The 27,925-nt window shown below is 39.8% G+C and overlaps 1 protein-coding gene across 1 annotated transcript; it reads left to right on the forward strand.

Annotated features, from left to right (window-relative positions):
• The first annotated feature begins 4,408 nt into the window (after positions 1–4,408).
• On the forward strand, positions 4,409–27,801 carry ITGA6 (integrin, alpha 6). The gene is made up of 25 exons (XM_010020794.1): positions 4,409–4,529; positions 4,963–5,042; positions 6,863–7,118; positions 8,390–8,521; positions 10,879–11,089; positions 11,542–11,735; positions 11,880–11,968; positions 12,709–12,836; positions 14,563–14,658; positions 15,131–15,192; positions 16,520–16,677; positions 17,687–17,842; positions 18,589–18,704; positions 19,638–19,827; positions 19,911–19,994; positions 20,161–20,240; positions 20,386–20,463; positions 20,566–20,668; positions 21,874–22,047; positions 22,965–23,063; positions 23,444–23,554; positions 23,639–23,737; positions 24,158–24,283; positions 25,649–25,778; positions 27,437–27,801. The coding sequence occupies exons 2-24, from the start codon at positions 4,974–4,976 to the stop codon at positions 25,754–25,756; spliced, it is 2,919 nt and encodes a 972-aa protein (XP_010019096.1). The 5' UTR covers positions 4,409–4,529; positions 4,963–4,973; the 3' UTR covers positions 25,757–25,778; positions 27,437–27,801.
• Positions 27,802–27,925: the final 124 nt, after the last annotated feature.

Genomic DNA, 27,925 nt, shown 5'->3' on the forward strand with positions numbered 1-27,925 from the left:
AATACATAGCAATCCTGGAGCTCTAATCCTATAGGATTATCTCAAGCTTGGCTATGAGTCTGGGGTTGTAAGGGAGTAAATCTGTCCCTGGAAGCCAGCAGATGCTCATAATTGGCAGTGGAACATTAGTTATTATCGCTTATCTCCAAGAAATAATGAAGAGAAAGCAATGATCTCTAACCAATAGAGCAACAGGGCTGATGCATGTGGTTTGCAATTGGAATTCTAGTTTGAAATTGGAAGGCACATGTTTTAATTATGGGGTATAACTGGAACCAAAGAGCATTGCAGTTCTGTGCCAGGGTATGAGAGAATTCTGATGAGGTTTTTTTTTTTTTTTCTCAACATTGGGACTTGATAGACACTTCTTCTAATCTACAGAAATGTAACATAATGCACTATTAATAGAAGTTAATGTAACACCTGTGCAGTCTGATTGGCTCAGGGAAAACCTCATCAGTTTATACTGTATGTTTAAGCAAGATGAATGGGGAAATCAGGATTCAAGTAGCACAAAGCATCTGATTTGTACATGAGGAACAGTAGTGCTTTTTTTGTCTCGTGTTCAGCTCATATGTTAAACATTAGATACTAAATCATCATAACTCAAATCATAAAAAGCTAAGGCTCCATCAGGAACTGATGCTCAGATGTGTTTGTGTTCAGTATGCTGTATGGCCGAGCTGCTGTTTTCTGCACAGTAATAAGGCAAACCTGCCATGGGATAGAAGATCAGTAAAATGTCCGTATGCTGGAGTCTCTGAGAGTTTAATCTCTGGCTCTGCAGTCTTGACATTGGGGCATTATTTTGGTATATGAATATGGATTCTAGAGTCTGACTGGGGCATTCAGACCTGGATTGACTGTAGTGACTGTAGACCTTGCACACTTTCAGGAAGAAGGCCCAGTGAATAAAATGAGTCATACTGTGACCATGGGTGGAGGGAAATGAAGAATTTGCCTTTGTCAGTTGTTGTTTGCAGAGGAAGTTCTTGGGTTTTAATGTCAGTGTTTCGTCTGCTGATACAAGGAGATAGTGATAGATAGGAGAGCACCTCCTCACCCCCCCAACCTCCTTCCTTTTGCAGAGAGAGGTTTTGCTTGCCACTGAGAAAGTTAAAATGGAGCATGCAGAAAAACCTGACCCGCACCATTTGGCATAATGAGCTCAAACTTGATTGAAATTCTCCTATTAAAATGCAGCCAAGTAAGTAGCCATACAGTAATGACTGGAATGTGTCCTCAGTCTGGAAGGACTCTGTTGAGCACGTAGCACAGCTCGGTGTATAGGCTGATTCATTTGGACTGCTGCAGTCATGCTGAAATTCACACTGGTGCATGTCCCGTGTCATACTTCTTTAGTTACTTGCACACTGTTATTTTTAAATGAAGTAATTTGGCTTCTATAATTGAATTCTGATTTTTCAAACATACCCCTTGAACAGCAGACATTGTGAACAGCAGCTCTGTTGGTCACAAGTCACAATGTGCTTGACACGTATGATATGTTTTGCTTAATTTATTCAGCCAAAGACTAGATGCACAGACTTAAGTCCCTAATAATGTTGATGATCCTCATAAACATTTATAATCCTCATCATCTTAAGTAACTTCTCTTGCAGAACCTGGAAGCACATGTTTAATCTTCTCTGCTGTGGTCTTTAGGGCAGATAAGTGGTGAAGAAGTACAGAGGAGTTATGCCACTTTTTAATGGGTCTTTTCACTACAACTTGAAAATACATTTCAGGATTTCCCATACTGTCTACCTGAACTGATCCAACCCTTTGCAAGCGCCTGCTCATGGTGCGTGCTACTGTTGAACTGAGCTGTAAGGACTTGCAGTGATGTACCTGACAGGATTCAAGACTTACGTGTTTGATGAGCCTTGAAAACTAGTGACAGGATTTCTGACACAAGTTCTTTGAAGTCTGGGGGGGTTTAAATAAATCTGCTTTGAAATACTTCATTTACAGTGGAAAATAACTTATGCAAGATTTGGACAGGGGTATGAGCGCTGGGAGGAATCTAAGGCTGCCCGTTTCCTTTGAGGTCATGTTGGATTGACACTTTTTATCTTTAAAGAAAGCTGAAAAGTTACATTTTTCATTTACTGATCTCAACAGGTGCCTGTTTGAGATGCCACAGAACGTTCGGGGCATCTTACCTCAGGTGGCCTATCTTTCCACTTTATCTTCTGTTGGCTGCACTGTTGATTCCCTGATGCCTCCTTAGGTCTTCCCTCTGCCTGAATTGCCATCAAGATCACGTTATATTGTAAAAGGTCATATTTTAGTTGATTGGCACCACTGCTGTCAGTAGTATGCAGATGGGTGGATTAAACCAAATTATGTATTTCAGTTCCAGCAGCTTCTAGTTGTGTTCACAGTGTTGAAACAAAAGGTTTATGACCCGATTTCTGTAAGTGAAATTCCAGACAAGATTTTTACCACCAAGCTTTGAATGAAAAGGTAGAAATAATAAAAATCTATATAAGTTGGGAAATCAGTGCCTCTATTTTCTTAAATTTATGGTTGTTAATGTAAAAAAAAATAAATTACATATAAATCTCATCTGTCTTTCCCTGGAGCATAACAGAACTGAGAAGAAAATATATCTATTCCCACGTCAAGAGTAGCTCAGAAACAGATGCTTTGCAAAAGAATTACTGTGAGATATTACGGTTAGATGCACTGTTGCCAAAAGTAGAAATGAAGTTATTAAATGGCCTTTCTGAAAGTGTGGTTGGTTGGATTACAAACTCCTGTGATGACTGGTACGTTTCTGAAAAAACCTTTGAAAATGATGCCAGACATATGTACAGGGAAAAGAAGGAAACACTTTAAACCAAAACCCACCCACACAGTATGTCCTGATTTTATATGTGTACCACGCAAAAGCGAGTATTTTACTTGAAGGTTTCACCATTCAGGGTTACACTTCACAAGGGCAAATTACGGGTTGTGGGAGCGTTTATTTCTATGGAAGTGGTGAAAACTTGGCTGATGTTATTTTCTGTTTTCAAAAAAGTGTGTGTTCTCATAATACATCAGCTTAATTTTGTGTCTCATTCAGTGACACTGAATAACAATGACACTGTTTTCTTAATAAAAATTATGTATTGCTTTTAACTGATCCAGTCTTAACTGTTAGATATGAATAAAAGCGAGTCTTGTTTATACTAAGAAAAGCATTCTGAGGGACAGCACTGTCCCCCAGTGTCATACATAATGCATGCAGAAAAGCTTTTCTCTCAAGCAAAACTCTATAGATGAAGCCTTAAAGAGGGTTGGAGTTATTTTTTGAGCCTTGTGGATCCTACTATATTCCCAGATTGTCCCTCCTTGACAAGGTGATGTCAGGCATCTCTTTTCTCAGCTGTTTTGTACCAAGGACAGGAAGCACATGGACTCTGGTCCATCCATCCATCATGTCTGCTGTGTTGCACCTATCCACAGCTGTTCTCATCCTTGTTTTTTCAGCTGAGCATGATGTTTCTTGTTTCTTCCACAAACTGTTGCATACTGGTTGTTATTCATTTCGGTTATCTGCTTGAGGGGCAGCTGTGCTTTGTGTGTGTGTCACTTCAAAGAAACATAGGCAATGTAAGATTTTTTTTTTTTTTTATTGAGGCTGAAACCCCTTATTTTGCAAGTTTTAAAAACAAGAACCTTTGCATTTGGTTACCAGAAACAGTGTCTAAGGAGAGCTTGTTAGAGTGGCCTTTTTATAGGAGAAATAAGTCCTTTGTGGGAATGGCCTGTTCTTGATGAGAGATTTGTTGTAGTACATTTTCAGCTTCAAAATGGAGTATGTAGCTGGCCAAAGGAGTGGAGAGGGGAGTGCATCTGTGCTCAGAGCCTGGAACAGTTCAGGGAACGCTTGCTTGGGCCAGGAGGGATCTTGCTTTGCTTCATGGGTTGAAGATACTAAAGTGCCCATAAACTCAGCCAAACAGTGGCACAGGAGTGGTGTAAAACTAGAAGACAGCCCGAAGGCACTTGTATCCACTGCTCTGGGGGGTTGTGGTCATTTTAGTAACAATACTTTTCCCACCCTTACCAGCAGTTACTATAAAGGCAGAAGATACCCCACTCGCCTCCCTGGCAAAAAGATGGTTTTCACACAACTGCAGACAACTACTTTATACAACTTTTTTCAACTGCTCCCAGCGAACATTGTCATAATAACACCAGCAATAGCAACACATCCACTGGTTTGCAGGTCCAGTAACCACACAACTGTTACAGCTTTGCAAGCCCCCTTTATTTTTGTTTAAGGAGCAGTGCTGTGATGTAGCTTTTGATCCATCTTCAAATGTTTGCATGTCAAACCTCTAGCAACGTGGTGAAAAGAATATTGCCTCTAACAGATACATTGAAATTATTTCTTTTCCCCTGCAGATTGCTAGTTGGAGCTCCCCGGGAAAAGGCCTTTCCAGCCCAACAAGCCAACAGAACGGGAGGGTTGTACAGCTGTGACATCACATCTCCGAATGCACGTTGCACACGTGTTGTATTTGATGAGGAGAGTAAGTTCTTCAGAACTTTTGGATTGAAACAGTTGTCTGATTTCTCTTACCTGACGATATGTCCCTTTCCAAAGGCAGTGAACCAGTAGTTATTTGTATGGATTTATTACACGTAACATTTTTTGCATCAGAGTAAGTTGTAGCTTAATTGCTAAGATAGTAGCACGAGATGCTTAATTCTTGGTAGATTTGGATGTTCTTACTCTTTCATAAAAGGATGTGGCATGAAGCAATATGCCAAGAACCATTTAATAGAAATGGATGTTGTCAGTGATAAAATGTACAGACACTGCCACCTGCAGACTGTCCCCTGTGCTGTATGAAATGCCTGTTCTGACAGGGACTTCTAAAAAGAGGGGGGGTGGGGGAAGGAAGAAAGGACAATAAAGTATTTAACTGTTGATATTTGAAGCTGTGTTATGATATTCTGCAGCTGACCCGAAGATGGAGAGTAAAGAAGACCAGTGGATGGGTGTAACTGTCCAAAGTCAGGGGCCTGGAGGAAATGTAGTGGTAAGTCCAAAGGACTGACTTAAAAACATGTTTTCGGTCTGCAGTGAATGTTGTGAATAGTCTGTGTTTCTATAGAGCTTTCTGAAAGGCAACTTCCCAGTGTTTGCTCCTGGGATTTATTTTAAGGAAGGACTTGCATATCTCCCTAGCAAAGTAAGACACTTGAGACTGCAAAAGCTTTAAGTTATTTTTCTGAGATAGCCTTTCTTTATAACCTTCATAACAATCTAGGATGGAGAGTTCATTTCCAGGGTGTCCACTTAGGTTTTTTTGGTGATACATGCCTTGTTTCTTTTAAATGCCATGGGCTACAGACATAGGGAGAAATAGTGTGATAAGGTTGTAAAAGGAGCAGGATGTCATCTGCCTGTTTTCCAGGATGATCAGCTTCAGTAAACTGTTAAAACTTCACCAGGGGTTTTGTCTGAGTTGCTCCTATGAGTTAATGTGGCCATTGCACTGCAGTAAGACCATGTGCTAGTCTTTATTTTAGACATTACAGAGATACTTCATACAATACAGAGAGAAAAAGCTTTCAGGAGTTCCCAGAGAATGTTACTTTCTTAGCCCATTCTTAGTTAAATAAACCTCTCCTGGTGCTGTAGGATACTGGCCACATCATAACATGGGTGTGCAGTGAGGTTTCCCTACCTAATTATATTCCTGCAAGTTACTGTCAGGGCTTCCCAAACTGGAGGCAGGCAACCTCAGGGTGTGAATCTGGAGTCGTTTAACAATAGAGGCAGTAATAACTTGCCTCAGTCTGCCTTGGAACCCAAAGAGAGAGGAGAGCAGACAGAGAATCCTGTTCACTGAATAATTAATCATCAACTAATGCTGTCTTGTCTGAGAAGGAACTTTTCTTTTTAAGTGATAAGTGGGAAATGCTCTTATTAGATGAGTTGTGGGCAGCCTGAAGGTCACTGTGCAGCAGGGCGGTACTGCAGTGCTCTGAGAGTGGAGCAGCTGGACACTTGCTTAATATTTAAGCCTTAATAGGAAATGTAGAAATGGTGCATCAGATGAGAAACCTGGCTTGCTTATGATATTCATACACCTACTGCATCTGGTTCTGCAAAAAACACTGCTGGTTTGATTGTTCCATCTCTTTTTACAATGGTTTGGTGTTTACACCACTTAACCCAGTGGCTATTCATCCTCTGTGTTAAATATTTGATTAGTGTTCTGTTCCCAGGTGAACATTCTAAAAGGTTAAGGAACAGGTTGTGCTTGGTGCTGCTGCTGCTCTGTCCTAGTGACAGTTATTCTGTAAGTGGAACAGACAACACAGGAAATAGGAACAACTTCCCTTCACTGGAAGAGCTTTCAGCCTCTGCTTTAGGGCACTTTCCTGGCAGGGGTGTGTTCTGGATAGTCTCAGGTGGATGGTAGTTGAACCAGCCTCTCATGTTCTGCACAAGCATGTACGTCATTTAACTCTGCCAGCTGCGGGGAAACACGTCCGCTTCTTCTCTTACGAGAGATAGGGTGGTTCCTTCCTCCCTTCTTGAAGGAGAGGTAATGGGTATCAAGGAAAGCTTTAGGGCTAAAACCCGTAAGTCCCACAGAGGAGAGGGATTTAACCATGCGGCCTTCCTTGAACATAAAACTGGTTGCTCTGACTTGTATCCATAGATGCCTAACTTTTCCCATACATTGCCCGTAAGGAACAGTGAGCGCTCTCTGCATTGCAACATGGATATGTCTACAAGGTGACAGCACTGCTAGCATGAATTATTGCTAAAGGAGCCCAGCCTTCTTTTGATGACTTGCATACAAACGTACAGAAAGCATCACTTGTTATTTCTTCTGTCTTGCAGACATGTGCACATCGCTATGAGAAAAGGCAGTATGTAAACACAGTGCAGGAAACCCGGGATATCATTGGAAGGTGCTATGTGCTGAGCCAGGATCTCACTATTAAGGATGATATGGATAATGGAGTATGGAGTTTTTGTGATGGTCGTTTAAGAGGCCACGAGAAGTTTGGTTCCTGTCAGCAAGGTGTTGCTGCTACTTTTACTAGAGACTATCATTATATTGTGTTTGGTGCCCCAGGCACTTACAATTGGAAAGGTATGACCTGGCTTCCTTCCTGCCTATCCTTCCCATTTCCTTGCTGCTCACAAGGGTTGCATCCTAAGTTTTCTTGATTTTTTTTTTTTTTTTGGAAAGGGGCTGGGATAATAGGAATCTAATTATCCCGTTTTCACAAAATGCATGCTCCTATGTCAAAGGTTTTTATTGATGTTCCTTTAAATATCTTTATCCTGCAGTATTCTTCATTTTATTCTTTGTGAAGTCTGTGGAAAGTAGGACTTACCAAATTAAATACTGGAGGATTGTGGAAGATAACTGAACAGAGTCATACTACATGTATTCATATCTAAATCCATAGATAATCTGTCTGATTAAGAGCCAAGTACTCTGTATCATCTGGGAGATAATCCAAAACTGAAGGGGGAAAATAACCGTGGTTTTTCTATTAGTTTATACTGAGAAGCATCTAAATGGCCAGCTCTGTCTGAAAGTGATTTTTCCTGTCACACTTCATTAGACCAACAGCTGTAAATATTTCCCTCTTTAGAACATCTGATCCTTGAACCATAACATTTTTCCCTCGTACACCTGCGCCTGCTATGTGAACCGTGCCAAATCTGTGAGTTAAGCTCTGGCACAAGGTGTACTTTAGTGAAAACTTAATCTTCCCTGTATCTGTCAACAGAACCTGACCAAGCTGAAACAGCATATTGAGTTCACACACTGTTTGGCTTTAATTGCAGAGAAGCGCTGTGACAGTCTATCAGTCGTAAGAGTACTCTTCTGTATCATGGAAAACATGTTTGTGCTTGCCAAAATGTTAAATATGCCCCTTGATAAAAGGGGAGCACGTATTTTATCGACCCATAGCTCTTTTCCCTGTAAACAGTGTTTTCTGAATACATCACCAGTGACTGTCATAGCTGAACAGTCATTTTTAATTATTTTTTTTAATTCCTGTGTATTTACCTCCCTTCTAAGAGCAACTTCATGAAGTCAGGAGCTATGGGATGGGGGTGGTTCCTCACCACATTGGTCCAGTGTTTTTGCTGAGAATTTTCTTGGTCCCATCTTTTCCAGACCATGGCGTGGCCTGTCTGGAGAGCAGCCTGAGTGGCACACAGATACACTGCAGAAATTCATTGCCTTTGAAAATGCTTTCACCCAGTGCATTATTCTGTGTTTGTCCTATTTAAACAGCAGTCACTCTCTCATTCATCGTAATTAATGTAATTTGGGAACCATTTATCTGTTATTTTTCTCCCTTACCATTCATTTGCTTTTATTTTATCATTTCATTTCCCCAGGGGTGGTTCGTGCAGAGCAAAAGAATCAGACATTTTATGATCTGGGTATCTTTGATGATGGGCCTTACGAAGTTGGTGATGAGAGCCGCCAAGATAAGAATCTAGTTCCTGTTCCAGCTAACAGTTACTTAGGTAGGATTAAGTACATATGGTGAATCTCTTTAGGCGAAAGTGTTTATTTGTGATCCCAGCCTGGTGTGGTGAAACGAAATGGGAGCAGAAAACCCTTTATTTGTAAAATGTTAATCCATTTTGGATAATTCACATCTTCCTCCACGCTCACAGACCAGTTTTAAGTGTAAGGTGATATTCTGCAGGGGTACCTAGGAAACATGCTAAGGTAAGGAAGAGGTTTAAGAGCTGTGATGAGGACCTACAGATTCTGAGGGAGCGATTATAATCGCTCTGATGGTTAAGTACAGTGTATTGATCTGTAGTCCTTAGTCACAAGGTCTTTGCCATGTGGTATCAGGAGGTTTATAAAAATACAAGTTTCTGGGTATGCCTGTCAAGCCAGCAGCTTCTCTCTCCTGGTGAGTGAGTGCAATATTTTTATTCTCAGGTTTTTAAATCTCCAGTGGCCTGTTTACAAGCCATTATAACACCATAATATGAGTAGTTACGTATTTAAAGTGTGTGTGTGCTGCAGGAGGTGAGTCTTTTGCACTTTGTGCATGTGTGAAAGCAGAAATATGCCCTTGGGCCAGTGGATGTTACCGTACACCAGTGAGATGCTTTGGTGCAGCGGAAAGGCTATGCTGTGTTTTCTGAAAGGTCTCAAGTGTAAAGGACCTTTCTGTTCTAGTGCAGGTTTCTGTGGCATACTGACCCACTGCTTTTGGCATTTGCAACAGAAGAATTTTGGCAACTTGAAGATGGAATTTGTGAGTGGTGGAAACTGAACAGGTGGGGAGGGCATTGCTAATCCAAAAAGTGAAAGCAAGTCAAGAGAAGAGCCAACATAGAGCTACACATCTGTTAGAAGACATAGAACATAAACTTCCATTAAATATCAGCAGTAATTACTGGGCATAAAAAAATAAAGAATGAACGCATAAGAGCTTAGGTTCGAAAGACAAGCTGCCAGCCTCTGCTGGTGAAACAGGGACTGGCATGGTGGGGAGTGCTGCAGAGGTGTCTTTTGCTGTGAACAGAGTAATACGGACTTTTTGTAGTTTCCCAACAAATGCATTTATCTCCTAAGTGTAAATGCTGCCTTTGACATGTCACAATCAAAACCTCTTCCAGGCAAGCTTGCTGTGCGCTGGCATTGCTGTTCCCTCTGTTTAGGCAGTAAACAAACATGGTTATAGCTGCTTTGGTTAACTACTATTTTTTTCTCTTCAATCTTCCACTCATGTGTACAGGTCTTCTGTTTTTGACAGCTGTATCTGATACTCATCCAGACCAGTTCGTATACAAAACATTGCCTCCTGGCACACAGGTGGACAACTCGGTGGATGTAATGATGAATAGTTACTTAGGTTTGTGACCACCTGAGGTGGCAGCATCTGGTCAGACATCATCTCCAGACCTGTGACATGATCCTTTCCCCTCCATCCCCACCTCATCTCAAATACATTGCAAGTAAAAGCATGTAAAGTTTGGGATTCGGATGAAGAGGAGCTTGCAAAATAATGTGGCTTCAGAGAAACACTGATTTGTCATGCATTTCTCCAAACCTCTCATCCCTCCCCCAGATGGGACTCCCTGAGTTCTTCTGAAACTGTCTCATTGTGAACTGCTGTACTTGAGAATTTTCATGGTAGTGGTGAAGTGTTTCAGAAGGGAGATTTCTGGCTGCTGGCTGGTATCTTTCTTCCTTGCAATGAGCGTTCCTTTCTACTTCAGCTTTGATTGGATATGTTAGCACATGCAGTGTATTCTTTTAACTCAGTTTTGATACATTTAAAAGTGTATTGGCTTCTATAAAGAATACATAGAACTAAATAATTTGAACATATACTTTAGGGCTGCTTATATCAAAATAGCCCATTTTGCCATTACTGTGTGAGGTGATTCTCAAATACTGTGTACATCCTTCATGTGAGAGACTGTGCTTGTGTGGTAAGTTGTGCATGTTTGCAGCTGAACGATACCGACTTGTACTTGGCAAGGTTTAGAATAATTTTACCAGAGGTGAAACCCTCATGCTATATTCAAGTGGTAAGGCTGGTGTTCAAGTTCTAAGTTGGTATGTTTAAAAATGATCTTGTATTTGGTGTCTATGAAAAGTAGATCTGAGTGAGCAATGCAATAATAGGTTTAGTGGGTGAAATACTTAATGTTACATACGGAGGAGCATAGACTTGTAAACATGCATCCACGAGTCCACATTGAAACAGAGAATTCCCAGTGCATTGCACTGTATTTTAGGCACAAATTGTATTCAATATACCACTTTAATATAGTTGGGGAATTTATTTTTCCTGTCAGCAATACAAGCTGTCAGTTTGTTTGTTTATTCATATTTTGTTTCTTTGTTAAAGGTTTCTCTTTGGACTCTGGTAAAGGAATTGTCTCCCAAGATGAGATGACTTTTGTGTCTGGTGCCCCAAGAGCCAACCACAGCGGAGCAGTTGTTCTGTTGAAAAAAGAGAAAAATCAGAGAGCGCTGTCACTCGAGCACATGTTTGAAGGAGAAGGGCTGGCTTCTTCCTTTGGCTATGATGTTGCTGTTGTGGATCTCAACAATGATGGGTACGGCGTTGGGTAACTCCTATAATGAAGGATGGCAATGTGGTTATTTCTGCTTTAATTTTCCTCATTAGAAATGCAAGGAATGCCAAATCCCATCTTCCATGTTTTGCTGGAGGAAATGGCGGGCATCTCAGAGAACCAGTCAGGACACAGTCTACATTTCTTATTACAGAAAAGAGTTTTATTTGAGTTTAAACAATTAGTGAAAACACAGAAAGAAAACCCAAATGCCATACCTGATGAAGGCCCTAGATGATCCTTGTATGTCACAAAGGGAACGTGAGCAGCTTGTGGTTTCAGTGGAGCTGTTGTTGCTCAACCAGCTCAGTGTATTTTTTAGCTTTTGTTCAGGACCTCTTTGGGACCTTGAGACCATGGTCCGATCAGTCTATCAGTTATTTTCCACAGTCCTTCTGTAAAAGCACCCCTTCTTTTTTTCCTCTAATTCTAAGGTGGCAAGACATTGTTGTTGGAGCCCCGCAGTATTTTGACAGAAGTGGAGACATCGGTGGTGCTGTCTATGTCTACATTAACCAGCAAGGCAAATGGGACAGAGTAAAGCCCATTCGCTTAAATGGAACCACCGACTCCATGTTTGGTCTTGCAGTTGAAAATGTTGGGGATGTTAATCAGGACGGATATCCAGGTGAGTGAAACACGACTGCGATACAAATGTATGGGACTTTCTTGCTAACGCCAGGCTTGGAACACCCTGTATGTACCCTTAGCATGATTGCAAGCTGCAGAAAGAGCAAGAATGGTTTTAGATGTCACAACTTCTTTTCAACAGATATTGCAATAGGGGCTCCCTATGATGGTTTTGGCAAAGTATACATTTATCATGGATCCAAGAACGGAATAAACACAAAACCAGCACAGGTAATGAAATAACCTTTACTATATACATTTAGTCTTGCACAAAATGAAAGGAATGTCAGGGCTACCCATCTTCTCCCTTTCCACTGCTATTAGCGGGGTGGGGGATACGCAGAAAAGTCACAGGGCCCTTCTAAGATTGCACTGCTGACCAGGAAGTTTAGAAATCCTTGATTTCAATTCACATTTTTGCTTCCTGGGGCAGTCCTTTGGCAGCAATAATATGTAGAGAAGGAAAAAGGCATGTAGGTGTGTAAGTCTGGTTTTTTGAAAGAGATTTTGGGATTTTAAAATAGTTCATTTTCTCTTGCACTACTGCTACTTCACTTTTTAAGAAGAAATGTTTATGCCTTTTTCTTTTTTTACTTGAGGACTGCTGTGTTCAGTTTGCAAGGTGAGAACGGAACTTGATTACGCTTCCTACAATACTGTTAGAATATTTTCTAGATAATTTTTCAGTTTCAAGTGCCCGTACTGCATAAATACTATAAATAAAGATAAGCTAGGTTACATCTGTGTGCAAACCAGTGATTTCTGGTACTCACTGCTACTGCAAAATGAGTTCTTGGAAGAAAAGCAAATCTTGGCACTTGAGTGTCATCTACCTGAACACAGAGATCCTATTTCCTTGTATCTCTCTATTTTTCTTTCTTCTGGCCATGAGACAATGATGTTCACTTGTTACTTATTTCACTTCTATAGCTTTCAAATGTCTGAATTCCCTCAATCTGTTTGATCTTCAGATTCTTGATGGTGAAAAAACAGGCACCAATTTTTTTGGTTACTCAATTGCTGGAAACATGGACCTGGACAAAAACTCCTACCCTGATATTGCTGTTGGTTCCCTTTCAGATTCTGTTTCTGTGTTCAGGTATTATATACAGAACTGGTATTATATACAGAACCAAGGCTTTAGGTTTAGTTTTTTTAAGCACCAGACTGCTTAGAAGTAACAAAAGCTGCTTGGCCTGGAGTGTATTTTTATTTCTAGAAGTTGGAAATTCTGGAGGAAAAAAAATCCATAAATTGGTTTGTTACTTTAGCCCTCTCTTCCCATTGAGAAGCTGCCTTACAATCAATACAGGGTAAGAGGGTGAATGTGGACAGTTATTTTGGAGCACTGATGTGTGCAGTATATCTGTACCCTAGCTTTGCCCAGTGGTAACTTGGATGCCCATGTCCTTTGATGTAATTAAGGGCCTCAAGTAATTATTTTGCCTTAAGAAAGGAGAAGTTAACTGATATATTTGCTAGAGCTTTTGTTTGCTGCTGTTACAAATCTAACCCTGCTGTATTGAAGATAGAACAAAAAAATTCAAACCCCTCTTCCATAGCTGAGGATCCAAAAGCAGTGAGGTATACAGCCTTGCTGATGTTCCAGTGGATGGTCCATGGAACAGCTCTGAGGCAGCCCTGCAGACAGGATCTTTTTGGATTTTGGTGGCATATGCCTTAATTAGGGATGAGGTCATGGTCTTTTGCAGACCTCTGCTTTTTACCAGTTTGATGTACTGTAAATCATTAGTAATGAGCAGGAAGAGGACTGTCTCCTCATCAGAGCTGTGACTGCTGTGTCAGCTTCAGGTCTTTGGTGGTTGCTGTCAGGTCCCAAAAGAGGAGGAACAGAAACTCACAAAACTGGTTACCTCAGTTCTGGGTATGGAAACAACTCTACCTTTCAGACAGACCACCTTTCCTACAAGTTTTTTTTTTTTTGACCATCCCATCTCTAAGGTGTGTAGTATTTGTGTACCTAATTGGAATGTTCTTAAATACACTGAAACAGGAGCCAACAAAAGCCACTCACATTGCTTGTGGAAGAGAACAGAGTAGGTGGAAGAGAGGTCGGTTAGATTATTAAGTGTTCTGCTTACTCAGAAGGAGCTTTAATCATTTGCTGCTAAGGGCAGTATGAAAACTTGTACAAAGATGAGAATGAAAACCTTTGTGGTGGCCAACAGTGGTGGCCTGCTTAAAAGAAATGTGCTAAAAGAGGAGGCGGGGGCTTACTGGCCATTTTCAGCAACCCTTAGATGCTTTGATGGGATCAGCTTGTTCATTTGCTCATGTGAACTGTCTTTTCTTGTCCCTTCCAAAAAGGAAGAGAAAGGAAAAGTTGTCAGGCTGAATTATGGTTACAGCCTACATGCGGAGGAGTCAGGAAATGAAAACAGCATTTCCCACAGCCACCCAGGCTCTACATTAAAGCTGTTGTGAACATTAATCTGAATGAACTTCAGTACCTACAGTAGTTCACACGGGCTGAATTACCATTGGGGTGGGAACCATCACTGTGAGTTTTCTGTTTGTTATTCATGTGTAAAATGACAACCACGTTGTCATGTTAGCATACCCTGCTTCTCAGGCAGGCATTTAATTATGATTGTGTTGGGTTTTGTGACTCGCTTTGCTTAAACTTTGAGTAGTTTTGTTTCTAACTATCATCAAAGCCTAACTCTGTTTCCTGGGGTGTCTGTTGCAAATCCGTGCAGGCATGGAGGGTGTCTGGGATTCACATGAACTACTACGTTGGTCTTAACAGAAACTTTTCTTTCTTTTTTTACCTGTTTCCATTCCCCATCTTTCCCCAAATGAAGATCTCGGCCTGTGATAAGCATTAAAAAAAGCATTACGGTACAGCCTGACCGAATTGATCTGAAGAAAAAGAACCCTGAGGACCCCAGTGAAATATGGTAAAATAAAAAAACCAACAAAGAAGCGTATCAGAAGCCTTGGTGTATTGTGATGATGTTAAAGTGGAGGGCTATGACAGTCATGCAGGTTAAGCAAATATATCTACCTGTGATCATTTTGACTTCCTGAATTTGCTGTGACCACTTTGCTAAAGACAAGCTGTGGAATATGTTCTGTTCATAATGTCCATTTTTGAAAATGAATGCCACTGCCACTTCAGATTTTTAACACTTGGAAGTATCTTAACTTGAACAGCTCTCTCACTAGAGATGTAAGAGCAAATGCCAGAAAGTATTTCTTTTAATTGTTTATTAACTATTTTTCTTGCTTAGTAATTCCGTTTAGTAAGTAGCAAATTACTGTTCTAGCATGAAAACCACAGTCCTAAGATTGATAATATCAGTCAATGGACTATTAAAACTTTTCAGCCTATTGGACCATGCGTTATTCATTTCTTGGCTCTTTTTACAGGATGGATGTGAAAGCCTGTTTTCAATATACTGCAAACCCCAGCAATTTAAATCCACGAATAAGTAAGTTTTGAAGATAAATGTTTTTGATGTGTTTGTCTGTCATGTGGTCTGTGTTTTGTTGCAGGGTTTTTTTTATTATTAATATAATTTGGAGCATGTAATGGAAGAACAGTACTCAAATTATAGTGACTAACCTCGGACTGTGACTATCAAATGTAGAATGTGACTCAGTACTAAGTCAGCTACCACACCATCTGTATTTAGAGTCATGCTGGTGTGTTACGAAGTTCACAACAGACTGAACTGAAGTTTTCTAGGTAATGTAACTGCCAGTGAGCAAGAGGCTGCCATACAGACCAGCACCATTTTGCTTCTCTAGGTTAGTGCTGCTTTAGAAAGCAGTTTTAAAAGCCCAACTTACAAATCTTTAGTAAGCATTGTTTCTTACTGGAGACTTACATAAAGCGTTCTGTATTGATGAAAATGGTTTTGTTGAAAAGTAATGGAAATAAAAAATCTTTTTATTAATAGGAGCCTGGGAGACTGCCATAAATGCCGTTAGAAATGTAAAGCATTAGTTCCTCATGTCTCCTCTTTTTTCTCTTGTTACAATGCTGCTGTTATTACATCTTGGAAAACTCTGTAGGATTTTGAGAGGAAATGAAAAGAATTTTAAGCCCAAGCCCCCTTCTCCCCGTTACTTGTGAAATCCGTAGGATGGATAAGATCCTGGTCCTTCAACAGGTCTAGTGCTTCCAGCTCTCAGAGGCTGCTCGCATGTGCCCGTCTGCACATTCCCGAGGCCTGGCATGCTCGATGCTGTTTGCAATTCTTGGAACATTGAGCTGGCTTGGTGAACAGAGAGAGGGTTAAAAGATGCAGAGTTCAGATCTGTCAAAACAGGCCTCAGCATACAACTAAAAAGCTATAGTCACACTTTTGCTTTCAGTGTTAAAATTAACAGTGTAGCTTAACCTCAAAACCCTGCTGGCTGCTTAGGTGCCTTTTGGGATAAAACAGAAACCAAGGACAGCCGAATCAGTATTCACAGTGTTTTGTATCTCAGCCCTCTACTGGCTCCTCAGCAGCAATTACAGCTCCTCCTGCCAGCTCTGCGTGCTGGTGAAGTATCAGGGCACTTTGGGAATAAAAGGGTTTGGTGTAGAAGTTTCCTTTAGGTACACACACAGAGTACCTGGCCCTCCACCGGAGAGGGGCAAAACTGACACATGGAGTTCTGTAAATAACTGAGAACAGTTTGTGAAGCCCAGCACTGCTGGAACAGTCTTCCAGAATAATGTTGTAAGGTCATACCTGGAGAAATTAAAGTTCCATTTAATAAAGCAAGGGTTCTTTTTATAGTGACTTACTTTATTTGTTCACCTAGAGATCAAGTACACGTTTGAAGCAGAAAACGAGAGGAGGCAGTTAGGCCTGCCGTCCAGGGTGCGGTTTAAAGACCATCTGTCTGATCAGTTCACTGCAAACACAACCCTAAGGGGGCAGAACTCAAGAGAGTGTGTGACAACCAAGCTTGTACTGCAGGTAAGGCAGAGTATTTAATTTCATTTAGACCCACTGAAAACAAAAGCGTGCTCTTTTTTTCAGCCTCATGGTACCTTTGTATATAACTTAAAAGTCACATGCATTATAAAGTTTTAAAAAAACCAACACTTAAGTAGTACCTTACTATTCCCTGCACACATGCTGCTTCTTCCTGTTGCTTTTCTTACAAAGCATGAATAAAAGTTGTAGCCACTGCAGCAATAGACAGGGAATAGATGCCAAAACTGGAGAGCTGTTTCCAACAGAAGTAACTGTTATAGAATTTAATGGTGTCACTGGCTAGGAAAAGAATTTTAACCCATGGGTTTTGGAGGGGATGACTGGGCAGGACAAGAAAGCCTGGTAAGTGCTCTGACTTGGCTGCTACACCAGCTCTTAAAGATGGCATTGCTCCAGCAGCTGAAAAAACTCTCTGCTTGTGGCTCAGCAGTAATGAACCAGCCTCCAGGGTTGCTTTTGACCACAGCAAATTGAACAGCTTGAACTTAATGCAGTAGAATCACAGAATGGTTTGGGTTGGAAGGGACATTATAGATGACCTAGTTCCACCCCCCTGCCACAGGCAGGGACACTGTCCGCTAGACCAGGTTGCTCAAAGCGCCATCCAACCTGGCCTTGAACACTGCCAGGGACGGGGCAGCCACAGCTTCTCTGGGCAGCCTGTTCCAATGTGTTATTTTACTGTTGTAGTGTGAATTTCATTTGCCTGATTTACCATCTGTTATTCCTAGGAACATTTAACAGTGAGAGAAATCATCACTGGGAAGACAGGAAAAATACCCAAACGAGCCAGCCAGTAGGGCTGGGCTCCTTGTGTTCTTGTGCATTTTTAGAAAGTGCTGGGTTTCTATATAGTGAATAGTTTCAACACTGGAAAATGTAGCAGGAAAGATTCTGCTTTACTGCTTGTTCTAAAATGGACAGCAAAAGCTAGTCCTTGTGTTGATTTTCTTCTCTGCACATTTTTAAATTTAAAATATTTCAACAGGAAAAAATCAAAGATAAGCTACGACCCATTCCAGTGTCAGTCACTGTTAAAATTGCTGGCCTGGAGTCAAGCTCACCGTCCACAAGAAAAGACAGAGCACTTCCAGATCTGCTACCAATTCTAAATTCAAATGAATCTGAAACAAAGACCACAAAAGTAAGTCTTTGATACCACGTTTTCTCACAAATCTGCACTTTGATGGATCACTGAATTTTAAAAACTGTAGAAAGCTAAATGATGACCAGAGGAAGTAACTGGGGTGGCACTGGACGTGTAACTACTGGATTGTATTTTGTATTTGTTAGGAGCTTGTTATGGAATGTTATGAACTAAATCCTGTGTTTCTTTTACAATAGAAGTGGAGATAATATAGCTGCCAGGTTGGTTGTTTTTGGTTTGGGTTTTTTTTTTTTTTTTATCTCTGTAACAAGTTTAGGAAGAAATGTACTTTCAATTAAAAAAGTGGAAATCCTTCCTCTCTTGCTGTGAACACTTGCACACATCATAAAGTAATGTACCGTCTAATTTTTCCATGGTTAGGATGCTGTAACAGAGTTAGAACTCTGCAGCAGTGATGTAAAAGAGAGGGAGTATCTTGAATAAGAGATCTCATTTCCTTACCGCTCACTGGAGAATCAGACTTAAGGATCTTTTTCCTTATTAGAAGTGTCTCTCACTTAGAATTATGTAACTGTACCTTTTGGTCACGTTTTTAAAGTTCTAAATTTATCAGCACCAAGGGCTATGTCTCACAAAGAAAAACACTCTTGACAGGCAAGAGTCAGGTTAAATCTTATTCCATCCAGGAGAGTGTCTCTGATGCTTCATGCAGTGCACGTCAGGAATCTTGTTCTAAGCTATTACCACGTGACATGCAGTAAAAGTCCTTTGGTTTTATTTAGGTGGAGTTCTTAAAAGAAGGATGTGGAGAAGACAATGAATGTCACAGCAATCTGAAACTTCAGTACCGGTTTTGCTCTAGAGAAGGAAATGAAGACAGGTTTACTTACCTACCGATGTAAGCCTTGATTAATGCATTGCTAAAATTCTAATTATTAACAAGTGCTTAAAAGAACTTCTAGGAGAGGTTTTTGGGCAATAGAGCAGCTTTGTTCTTTTAGTTTGGCAAACACAGCCCTGTGCGGCTGTACTGTCAGGGTGAGGAAAATGGGGTGTGGCGATGAGCTGGAGAAGAGCAGCAGTGGTGCTGCAATCAAGTGGGTGCAAGTGACCACAACTGCGCGCATGTGGGCTACAAGTTAGGAAAAAGTTTCTGACCCCTGGAGAAATGTGATTCTGAACCAGCCTTGCAGAAGTTTGTGTGAGATACCATTAGTGTATATATAGTATGATATATTATAGTGTCAACTATTTCTGAGTTGAAATTTGTGAGTATGACAACATGACATATTATAGTCTACTGGTCCTAGACAAGCACAGAGAAGTGAACAGAGAAGCACTTTCACTGTGACACACCTAACATCCTGCTGCATCCCTCCTCCCTGGAGGACTAGTGAAACTGGAAAAAAGGGGTACAACACATGAAAGGAAGTATGCCTCCTTACTGTCAACAGTCAGTCACTTTTAGCAGTGAGTGCCACAACCTGACTCAGAAGCCAAAACCATGTATATTTTACAAGAAAAAAGTAGGTCAGTAAATTTATTCAGGGAAAATTCACCACTATTAAACATGAGCCAGAGGCAAGTGCTGGTTCAGAAATACTACAACCTCTTGATCACCTGAGGGGTGTATCAGTCTGTTCTGTCCTGTTAACTGCTGGCTGCTATCTGAGACGAAATACGAGTCTGGGAGAAAAACCTCCGACTATTCATGTGTTTAAGGTCTAACAGCACTTCTTCCCTAATGGAGGGAATTATATTTGGGCAAACCATAGTAAGAAGCAAATATCTGTCTTCCTAATGTACAACCCTGTATACTCTCTTTCTGTAGAGAAAATGGTGTGCCGGTGCTTGTTCTGAAAGATCAGAAAGATATTGCCCTGGAGATAACAGTGACAAACAATCCATCTGATGCAAAAAATCCACAGAAAGATGGTGAGGATGCATATGAAGCTAAACTAATTGCAACTTTTCCAGACAGTCTGACGTATTCTGCATTCAGGGAGATGAGGGGTTATCCTGTAAGTACTTTTCAGAGAAAAGCTACACAAATTTTAAATATGTTCAGCATATTTTTACTTTTAAATGTATTCTGTTTCATCAGGAAAAACAGCTAACATGTGGTGCTAACCAAAATGGCTCTCAAGCAGAGTGTGAACTTGGAAATCCTTTTAAAAGAAACTCAAATGTAAGTTGCGCCTATTTTACTCAGGTTACAAAATCTGATTCCTGATTGCAGTTGTCCAAAGTTTCTGTGTGTCATAACTGGAAATTTGGTTTGGATCTGTATCTGTCCTTTTAACTCAAACTTGATGGTGTATTTCTATAATGCTGTATTGTTCTTTCTTGTCTAGGTAACCTTTTATCTGATCTTAAGTACCACTAAAGTTAATGTTGACACAACAGACCTGGACATCAATCTGAAGTTGGAAACGTAAGTTTTCTGTGTGCACATGCTATGTTTTGTATACAGTTGTAAACAATTTGAATTAATTTGTTTGATTCACAAAAGCAATAGTAAGTGAAGTGAATACTGCTGAATCTGTAAAATAAACAGCACTGTTTCGTTTTCATTGTAGAACAAGCACTCAAGTGAATTCGACACCAATTACAGCTAGTGCTAAAGTGGTTCTTGAATTGCTTTTATCACTCACTGGGTACGTGTTGATAGCATAATAAACAGGGGACTGGGGACAACAGTTTTGCCACAGACTTGATTAAAATCTATTTGTTCTCCTTCTCCACCCTTACCTGAGCAGAGTTGCTAAACCTTCTCAGGTGTATTTTGGAGGCAACATCATTGGTGAGAGTGCTGTGAAATCTGAAGATAATATTGGAAACCTCATAGAGTATGAATTCAGAGTGAGTAATTTAGATTAACGCCAACAGCTGGTTTCAATCAACAGTTTCTCTCTTTATACGTATGAATATGAAAAAGTTGCTGGCTTTAAATGGGCTTTTCTTCTCCCAAAATCCTGACTTCCCATGAAGAAGAACATGCAGTGTGACTGCAGACTAGAGCTTCTTTTTAGGCCTTGATGGATTATGGTCTTTTGAGTAAGTGGCCTGAGGTTCACTTGTTTTTCCAGAGCAGTTCATGCACATTCAGCTGTACAACATACACAGGTAGGGAGTAAAACTGAGACACAGAACCCTAACTGTGGTGTGCTCAGGCATTAGCTGATGCCCACAGACAGTGAGTATGTGTACTTGCTGCATGCAGGACTTAGCAGGTGTAAGGTGACACTGTGGGAGCCACTTTGAATGTGTGGATCTGTTTCACTCTTGGTCTTCTGCTTAATTAATAAATCGAGGAGGAGGCTAAGAGAGATTATTTTTGTTCTGTAAAAACTCTGTTTATCAGCAAGAGAGTGGCTTTTACTACATCATTAACACAAGCCCCTTCATACATAGTAGTTTGTCAGGATTAAAGTCCATCTCTGTCAACACTTCATGTTCTTCTATACCTCTGTGTGTGTGTGTGTGTGTATATATATACACACACATATATATACACATATATATATATACACACACACACATATATATGTGTGTATATATATATACACACACATATATATATATACACACACACATATATATGTTAAAGTAGCAGCAGTTAAATATCTGTTTTAGAACTTGCTATCATGAACAGTAACACCAAGAAAGCAAAAAACAGGTTGGGTGGGAAACAACTTCCAGACTTAGGAGAACAAGAGCTGGTTCTTCTGTGTCAGAGTTCCTCATAGACTTGCACTTTGCCTCACTTACATAACTGATTTTTTTTTTTTTTAATTCTAAGTTGGAGTTGTTGTTGTTTCCACATGAAGACAGATTTCTAAAAATCAACACCTTAAAGTTCACGTTAGGGAATTTTAATCCTTATGTTTCAACTCTCGTTACTTGCTATCCAAGCATGCTAGTTTTATACTATTTTTTACTGTCTTTCTGCTTTAAAATTTCTTGTTAGCTGCATGCTTAAAACTTGCCTGTCATTAACAGTTTTGATTGAGAAGAAAATCCCTTTAAAAAGTATTTCACAGTTTAAAGAATGTTTATTTTAACAGGTAACTAACTTGGGCAGACCACTGAAAACCTTTGGTACCGCTTCCCTGGACATCCAGTGGCCGAAAGAAATTAGTAATGGCAAGTGGCTGCTTTATTTGATGAAAATAGATTCCAAAGGATTGGAAAAAGTTTCCTGTCAACCCGAAAACGAAATCAATAGTCTGCGTGTTGCGGTATGTTACCCTGTCTTCTGTTCATGAATTACTAAAACATGAAAGCACTACAGCATGTGGCAGTGGGGCATAAGAGCTTGTCTCCAGAAGGGGTTTTTTGTCTTAAGCAGCTCACAAGCACAATACATGAACAGTGGATCAAGGGTTTAGCTTATTAGGAGACTTCACCTACTGAGGATAATGTGCTTTTAAGGATAGATGCGCTGTCATTGTGGTGGATGTTTTTGCAATGGGCACTGCTGTCATAAGCTCTTACAGGATACAATTGCTGACTGCTTTAACAAATTTCATCAGCATTACTGAAATCTGTTCACAACAAACAGTAAGCATCTCCCCAGCCTGAGGGAATTCCACGTGCTTTTATTAATAAGAAACAAGCCAGCTTGCATTGAAATTTCCTTATTTACAACAAGTAACATAAAAATTTTTCCACCACGTGTCACAGCCCTTTCGTCGTGCCTGTCTAGAAAGATTCCCCCCCCACCCCCCCATGCCCTGTAATCTTAAAATCATGTTGGAGGACATATGCACATAAACCCATTCTGGTCCGATCACTTCATCAGTTAATGAACTTTCATTATGAGCGTAATTAGTATACATACAGTTAAAAAAATTCGACCTTAGCAGAATCTTATTCTTTTAGCACAGTAAAGTAACATCAGAAGTTTTATAAATCTAAACTTTTGACCTATTAAAGAAAGTAATGAGTTGACCTCTCTAGGTAATCTCAAATTCTAGTAGTTGTCCTGACTCTACTATTAGCAATAAATGTGGGTAAGTAGGGATACATAACGATGTCACTCATGCTGACCTTGGAACAAGAAAATACTCACAGAACTTGTTTCTCTGGTTGTATGGGGTCAGAATTAAGAGATACTTACGATAAGCTACTAAAACTTTTTCTTTCCTTCTTTTAGGAATCCCATAACTCAAGAAGGAAACGTGAGGTTGCAGAGAAGCAGATTACAGACAGCAAGACACTTTCTTTATTCTCAGAAAGAAAATACAAGACCTTGGTAAGTATATTGCAGCAATGCAGTGTTGACACACACTACCCACTGTGCTCGTAAGAGGGCTTTTCTGAGTTTGCAAGGGTGAAAGATGGCATCGCTTTGCTTTTGTCTTAAATCCAAGTATCAATTCTTTTAAAATTTGTGCATTAACATTATCTACTGATGAGAGAGAAACAGGAAAGAATTCCTGCATAGTTAGCTACATTAAAATAAACAAGTAATTGCATCTTCCTTGTGTTTTCCTATTGCTGTTAGTACAAACAGATTTTGGTTCTTGCACATAAATATGCTGCATATAATCCAATTTTTAATCTTGGGGGAGAGGGTGTTAAAAAATTTGTGGGGATATGTTTTTATTTACATGCAGAAATTTGTAATTGCAGGACTGCAATGTGAATGCACGCTGTGTGGACATAAAATGTCCCCTGAAGGGTTTAGACAGCAAGGCATCTATCGTGCTACGTTCCAGACTGTGGAACAGTACTTTCTTAGAAGTAAGTCCCCCTTACATGCCCTTTTTGGAATGTCAAAGCTCTTTCCTGTTCTGTGTCTAAGGTCTGTGTTTTATTTTGGAACAGGAATACTCCAAAATGAATTACCTGGACATTCTTGTTAGGGCTTCTATCAGTGTTCCTGCTGCAGCCAAGAATGTTAAGCTTACAAATGAAGTTGCTCAGGTAGGTTCAACATATAATGCTAACCATAGGTTATGGCTGTGATGTTTCCAGCTTAAACCAAAGGCTGGGGTGGGGGTGGGGGAAACGAAAAAAAAACATCCACAAGCACCAACCAACTGAACAAACCCACCACAAAACCAGAACCAAACAAAACCTAAAGCCCCCGCATTTTAAAATAGCTAAATGCTTAGCTTTTAATTAAAAACTTGATTAATCAATTGCTTTTACCTTTTAATTGGGAATGGAAAAATTCACTACCATATTGAAGTAATACCAGCAGGAACCTTTTCTTCAAAAACATTTTGCAGGTGAGAGAGAGAAGGCATCTTGTTAGAGAGAATATACTGCTACAATCTACAGTCTTAAACATGGGCCCTCCTGAAATACTTTTTCCATCTTGACATGTTTCCTCTCCTTTAGGTGCGTGTTACTGTCTTTCCTGCAAAACCAGTAGCCCTTTATACAGGAGTACCTTGGTGGATCATTGCAGTGGCTATTTTTGCTGGCATATTGATGCTTGCACTGTTGGTATTCTTACTATGGAAGGTGAGTTGTTCTTCATCTGGTTATTTTATATTTCCTGGTCTAGAACTGACAGGACAGCAGAATTATTAAGCAAATGATTGAGTACTATGGTTTGTGTTTGGGACTCAAATTAGAGCAAAGCTGCCCAAACCATACACTGCATTTATGAGTCTGTTTTGCAACAGTTGGAATTAAAATGATTACACAGGATGACTTGTTACAAAATTTTTCAGTTTCCACATCCTCAAAATGAAGTATTTTGAGCTCTGGGCAAACCTTGGATCAGAGACTGCATTTACTTTGTTATGGATGGATACAGCTAACTGGGGCTTGTGCAGTTACGTGTGAAACTTCATGTGAGCTACCTACAAATGTTTTAGCAGGGCTTTGTTCCCAATAGCATTAGAAACTGATAGTATTAAACTGACAGTATCACAGAAGGTTAACAATTTGCAAAATAAAAAGTACCAATTTTTTTAACTACCTTTGGCATTCTTACACTGTTCCAAGTATTAACAGGGCAGTTCTTTCAGTTTTTAGAGACACGGGCAGTTAGTAAGTGCTTTTACAGGATAGCAGAAGGTTACTTAGAAGAGGTTATGAAGAATATCCTGTCGCTTACTTTCTTCTGGAGAAACTACAGCAATTAGCTTTGCTGAGGAGCTCCTATTTGCTGCAGAGTACCTCTCATAGGATAGTTCCAATTTCCCTATTTTCTAAATAGTGCCCAGCCCCTGCTGCAGATCTTCCTTATTAATTCTCTGAGTGGGCTGTTAGGTTATAATTACTAGTGCTTTACTGCACATAATCATACATGCTTTTTCCCCACATATACACACACAGCATAAAATGAATCTTCTGATGACAAACACTGTGCCATCTTCTGAAGGACAAATGTGGTACTTCATAGAATTACATGACTGATTTAAGACAAATGCTTTTGTTGTACAAGTCAAAGTAGTGCTCATTTTTGTCCTACCCTATGTTTTTGTCTGTGCTGTGTACCAGTCCACAAACAGATTTCTATATAGATTTCTTTCTGCTTTTCACTGCCAGCTTTAGTTGCTGTGGACCTACTTTATTAGTGGCTTTTCTTAAAAAAGGAAACACCAAAACCCAAACACCAGCTGCATTACAAATTTAACAAAGTACTTCTAAACCAGCATTTTTTACCTCAGGTTATTCTGTTATTTTACAGATTGAGATAGTCCAAGAAGTTCTCAGATCTAGAAAGTGCTGAGACCTTGCCATTTTTTTTGGAGGGGGGAGAGGGGGACCGCGAAGGGATAATGGGAAGACAGTTCACAGAGTTAATTTAAGTCAGTTGTAATAGGTTTGACTTCTTCCAGGTCACAAAAATTGACTAAATACCTTGCTTCTTTATAGTGTGGTTTCTTCAAGAGAAATAAGAAAGATCATTACGATGCCACATATCACAAGGCTGAGATCCATGCTCAGCCATCTGATAAAGAGAGGCTTACTTCTGATGCATAGTATTGATCTACTTCTGTAATTGGTAATTGATGGTATTTTTTAATTTTTAGCTGTGGCACATGCTCTGGTTGTTGCGGTGGCTAACTATGGAGCTTCTACTGCATATGTTCTATTAACTTTTGGATTTCAAACTATCATACTTGCTTGCTCATTCTGTTGATAGATTTTCAGCTTTGGTGCACGTGAACGCACACTGGCATTTACCTTGGTCTAAAAAGCTTCTTATTTATTTCTTTAGCAAACATGCTGATCTCTTGCAATGGTTTTAGTCTTTTTTTAATTTTTGTTTTAGCAGTACAAGCAAGTTTTTAAGCTTGAGAGATGGTAATCAGCACTGCAGAGTTAAGATATAAAGCTAAGACTATGTGGACAATAGATGAACTTGCTTTACTAACCTTTAATGCATGCTAAAAGGTACATGTTGCTTATAAAGAAAGGGGTTTTCATAATGAGAATTTAATTGCTGTGGAAACATCTGGTTTTCTTCAATTCTAAGGTATACTTTTCTAGGAACACACTTTCTTCTGCTGAAGCTACTAGATGCATGATGATTTATGCTCCTAGCAACCTTTATTCAACTTGAGATATTACATGCATGTACATTATCTTAATAAGTAATGCTTGGGATGAGGGGCTGGGGAGGAGTTACTAACTAAAATATGTCATGTAAGTATTTAAAGAAATCTTAACTAAGCGATGGCTAAAGATTTGGCCTATGTCTCAGTGCAATTTTTTAAATTCAGTCCTATGTAAGTTCTAGTATTGTTTAAAAAAACAAAACAAAGAAACCCAGCAACAACCAGGCAAAAAGACAAACCCCATCACCCCAAATACTGTGAACAAAACTATGTTCCTTGAAGCTTTTTTTCCCCTCTAGCAGTACCATAGTGACAGCTGGATGGCACAAATGTCTACCTATCATCATCTTTGTAATGCTGCAGCTGTAACTTCATTTTGTTTTGAAAATTAATTCCAATCCATTCATCAATATTTAAAATCAGTTTTTACAGTGGCTTTGAATAAAAACTTGCAGAGCACAAAAGCTGCACTAGGTTTCATCAAGGGAGACTTGTGTCACGGCACATTACAAAGCTTTCAAATTATGTCTGGTTTCTTATCCTGTGGCAAACTAAGCAAGAGCCATCTTCTAATACTGTGTATGGGTAGCTAACTCAGGTTGCTATAGTTGAGATGGTGCTTTGAAAAACAAGGCCCTTGTGTAACTTTTCTGGAAGGTCCTGGAAATCTTCCCATTGGTCTTTAAATTATGTCACTGTCCAGAAAGATACAGAAGTACACACCACCTTTGATTCAGGAGAAGCAAGCTTTCCTGAACTGTATCTACTGCTTTGTGTAGCATTACATTCTTTCATTACATGATTGAATAGCTTTATAGTAGATTTAAGACTTGTAAAATAAATGCAGGAAGTTAGTAGAGGGACTATTTTTAAGGTACTAGATTACCAACAGATTGTCAGACCATGCCATTTGTCTTCAACTGCTGCTTGAACAAGTAACATACACCCACTGGCTCATGTTTTTACAGCTACATATACTACAGTTTTGGCCTACCTATTTTTGTTTTCAGTTTTCTTACCTGTGCAGCCTTTACCATCTCTGTAATTGTAGTACCTTGGCAGCAACTTAAACCTAATCTGTTCTTTTTCTTCTCTGCTCCAGTGCGGGTTCTTCCAGCGTTCCAGGTACGAAGACAGTGTCCCCCGGTATCATGCTGTAAGAATTCGAAAAGAAGAGCGACACATCAAAGATGGGAAGTACAAAGAGCTCGAGACAAAACAGTGGTTCACAAAATGGAATGAAAACGAAAGCTATTCTTAGGGAAAAATCCTTCTCATCACAAAGTTCAGACAGAAGTTAAGGTTTTATTAATGGAATATTGATGGAGTTAGACCGATGAACACTACAGACACTCACCTTTTGATTGTAGATATTACTACTTATATTGAGGCTTTTGTTTGCACACTTAACATTGCTTCAAAAGACTTTATTTGCATTATTTTATTTCCAGACTGCCTCTTTCCCCCTTCAAATCTAACTCACACTTCAGAATATGCTGTGTTGATTTGGGGTCTTTTCTGCAAAATATGCAAAACCACTACAGCAGACCTCTTTCTGTGATCCTAACCTCCTTCCTAGGGATGCAAGGAA

The sequence above is a fragment of the Nestor notabilis genome, unplaced genomic scaffold (genome assembly GCF_000696875.1).
Source record: "Nestor notabilis isolate BGI_N333 unplaced genomic scaffold, ASM69687v1 scaffold2458, whole genome shotgun sequence".
Taxonomy (NCBI): domain Eukaryota; kingdom Metazoa; phylum Chordata; class Aves; order Psittaciformes; family Psittacidae; genus Nestor; species Nestor notabilis.

Bases quoted from the DNA above. Each gene is read 5' to 3' on its own strand.
- ITGA6 (XM_010020794.1), top strand. From the start codon at position 4,974: ATGGAGAGTAAAGAAGACCAGTGGATGGGTGTAACTGTCCAAAGTCAG. The intron at 5,043-6,862 runs GTAAGTCCAAAG...TCTGTCTTGCAG, and splicing joins GGCCTGGAGGAAATGTAGTG to ACATGTGCACATCGCTATGA. The intron at 23,738-24,157 runs GTAGGTTCAACA...CCTCTCCTTTAG, and splicing joins TTACAAATGAAGTTGCTCAG to GTGCGTGTTACTGTCTTTCC.